Below are 3,314 nucleotides of genomic sequence, written 5' to 3' on the forward strand. Positions count from 1 at the left end.
ATTTATATTTCTAGCAACATTTACGCCACTATATTAAATAAACTATGGCTGGACTTTTACTCCACTACATTTGCCCTAACTGTCTTTGTTACTAGTTACTACCAAATAAAATAAGAATTGGTATTATGGTCTTTATTAATATAGAACTTTTAAAAGTCTCGATGAGCTGCTGTAAACTACAGGTTTCACCCATTCACACAATCTTTTCTTACCCATTCACACACTGCAATATGGGTTAAATGTCTTGCTCAAGGACACTTATATTGACTAGCAGGGCCAGGAATTGAACCCACAACCAGATGAAAGACAACTAGCCCTACCACTGAGCCACCATGGTCCAACTCCTCACCTTTTTAATACTTTTACTTTTTCTTCTAAAACAGTAAATGTCATATACTTTAAGACTTTTACTTAAGTAATATTATAAAACATGACCTAATTTTCGCCAAAGTAATTTTCTTGTAAGAGACTTGTACTTTTACTGAAGTATTTGTGTTTTATACAAGACTGACTTTGAGAAGCACCAAATCATTTCAACGTCTCTAGGAAAAAAGGTGCGCGGTCCCTTTAAGAGACACAAAACAATGTACTTCCCGTTTGCTAGCTCCGGTGTTAACTGTGGATTATGCTGTAGATGCTAATTGCTTACAGTGCATTACAGTACAGTGATATGCTTTAAAAAGAAACACTACTTTTTACTCGGTAATATATATTTATATATATAACGTTATGGCGGCAAGGAAGAGGAAATTGCCAGTGATGGCAACAGACGCGCGAGAAGTAAATAATAAACATAAAAAGCAGACGAGTGTGAAACAAGTGAAGGAGCAGCTTCAGTGTGAAAGAACCGAGACTGAGCAAAGTCATTATTTTATCAACAACAACAACACAGGGAACAGACTCACAGAAGAGTTCTTCAAGCAACCGTGCATCACTTTAGCCAAAGCTTTCCTGGGAAAGGTAACGGCACAAAAATATCCCGATTATTTTCATACTCGATTAATGTGATCCCACTGCAGGACTAATAAAGGACGATCTTATCTCCTATATGGGCCAAAAAAAAGGGTTAATGTAATAATCATTTTTTTTCCTGGGCATTTATTTGCTAGTAAAACAAATCTGAGGTTAAACAAAAGCAAAATGTATAAAATGCATACTGATAAATTGGTATTTTCAAATATTGTGTTGTGAAACTATGGAATTATTCAAATCTCATTAGAAACTGCATAACTGCATTCATGAGTGACACTGCTCAAAATGTTATGGACCAAACGATTACTTGATTAATCGAGAAAGTAAGATTGTGAATATACTTAATAGTTGCAGCACTAAACTGCATATTAAACTAAAAAAGCACTTGGAGAGTGCAGACCTCCACCAAGGCAGCTCAGCCCCCACGGATCACACCCAAAATTGAATCACCTGTTCCTGGTGATTTCCTTCAAATCCGTCCGTGACTTTTCGAGTTATGTTGCTAACAGACAGACAAACAAACTCCAGCGAAAACATGTACCTCCTTGGCGAAGGTCAATAAAAAAAGTCATAATTATTATACATATCATTTACTTGGTAAATCATTTAAATGTCTTTACACAAAAAGATCCCAGACTAATTTACATGTTTTAATTTTTTTTTTGCAGATGGCTGATCACATTTGTTGTGTCGATTAACTAATCCCCTCATAATCTGCTGTGTCCCTGCAGGTGTTGGTGCACAGGTGTGCCGATGGTGCCGAGCTGCGCGGGAGAATAGTGGAGACCGAGGCTTACCTGGGAGGAGAGGACCGAGCCTCGCACTCAGCAGGAGGCAAACGCACAGAGAGGAACACGGCCATGTTCATGAAGCCTGGAACCATTTACGTGTATCCAATTTATGGCATCTACCTGTGCATGAACGTCTCTAGTGAAGGTAAAATTAGAAGTATTACCTGTTTTGTCACAGAAAAATGTAGGTTTGTTTTGGTTCTCTTCCAGGCGATTTAACCTTTAATTCGGTGATATAGTGAGTTTGTATTTTCTATCGTGAGTGGGTAAAGGGCAAAAGGAAGGAGACAGAGTGGGGCCGTGCTGACTGATGCATATTGTGTGCCGTGCTTGTCACAGGGGAGGGTGCTGCTGTGCTACTGCGCTCCGCTGAGCCCCTGCAGGGCCAGTCCATCATGAAACAGCTGAGGTCAGCCAGACGGAAAGAAGGAGCCCGACAGCTTAAGGACAAAGAGCTCTGCAACGGGCCGTCTAAACCGTGCCAGGCTCTGAGTATACATCGCTGTTTCGACCGCCGAGACCTCGCCTCAGATCCAGAGGTGTGGCTGGAGAGGGACCCAAACACCACTCTGTTAGAACCACGTGATATAGTGTCAGCGCCGCGTGTTGGAATAGAGTCCCATGGCGAGTGGGCAAAGAAGCCGTGGAGGTTTTATCTTCGAGGGCATCCCTGCGTTAGTGTAGTGAACAAAGAGGCAGAAAGTCTGCCTCAGTCTGGAAATGACTCTGCTCCCTCAGATGAGCAGCCTGACAAGGGACAGAACATTGTCAAAAAAGACACAGCAGGAGTTGTCCTGAAATGACTCCTTCCACTTCTCTATTGAGTTGTCAGTCAGCTGTGGTGGGATATACCAGTTCTAATTTTTTGAAATACCTTCATTATATCATTAACTGTTATTTTCATCTCTAATTAATCTGTTTTGTATGATAAAATAGTGAGAACCCCGAATCAATTCACATTTATTTAGTTTAAAAAAACCAAAAAAACTCTTTGTAGTTTAAAAGAAATTCCAAAGATGATTATCAAAATAGCTTGGTCAGCACTATGGAGGCAGCTGACAACGGACAAACTTTACAACTGAATTTTACACAGGTTCTCCAATCCAGCTGCAATTAACAGCTTAATCAATAAACGTTAAATTATACAGACTGTACCTTTAATTTTCGTTCAATCGATCAGCATCTATAAAATAAATCTGTTCTGAAACGCACCTTCAGTCTCTGTTCTCCTTCGTTCAGCTCATGCATCTGTTTTTTAATAAACACTCATACTTGGCCGATTCTCCCCTCAGTGATTTTGCAGATGTCTGGAACGCTCTGCTCTCCTCCTAAAAACAGCCCGTTTATATTGGAGTTTTTCCTGTCTTTTGCTCTCTCCACCTCTGGGATTCCTGTGAAGATGCAGCTAAAAAGGCCTGGAATGATCGTTATTACCCGTCTGTTACTCCGTCTGTGGTCAGCAAAGATGATTGGACACGTCTGGGAGAGGGGACAGGGAAGTTTAACCCACCAAACTGCAACATTCACACTGTTTTCTGGTATGTACAAAAT

The 3,314-nt window shown here is 40.5% G+C and overlaps 1 protein-coding gene across 1 annotated transcript; it reads left to right on the forward strand.

The window, feature by feature from the left end:
• Positions 1-729: 729 nt before the first annotated feature.
• On the forward strand, positions 730-2,612 carry mpg (N-methylpurine DNA glycosylase; the record flags this gene model as incomplete). Its single annotated transcript, XM_083895891.1, has 3 exons — positions 730-960; positions 1,704-1,908; positions 2,103-2,612. The coding sequence occupies 3 exons, from the start codon at positions 730-732 to the stop codon at positions 2,564-2,566; spliced, it is 900 nt and encodes a 299-aa protein (XP_083752017.1). The 3' UTR covers positions 2,567-2,612.
• Positions 2,613-3,314: the final 702 nt, after the last annotated feature.

Source organism: Microchirus variegatus (genome assembly GCF_963457635.1).
Source record: "Microchirus variegatus genome assembly, chromosome: 10".
Lineage (NCBI taxonomy): Eukaryota > Metazoa > Chordata > Actinopteri > Pleuronectiformes > Soleidae > Microchirus > Microchirus variegatus.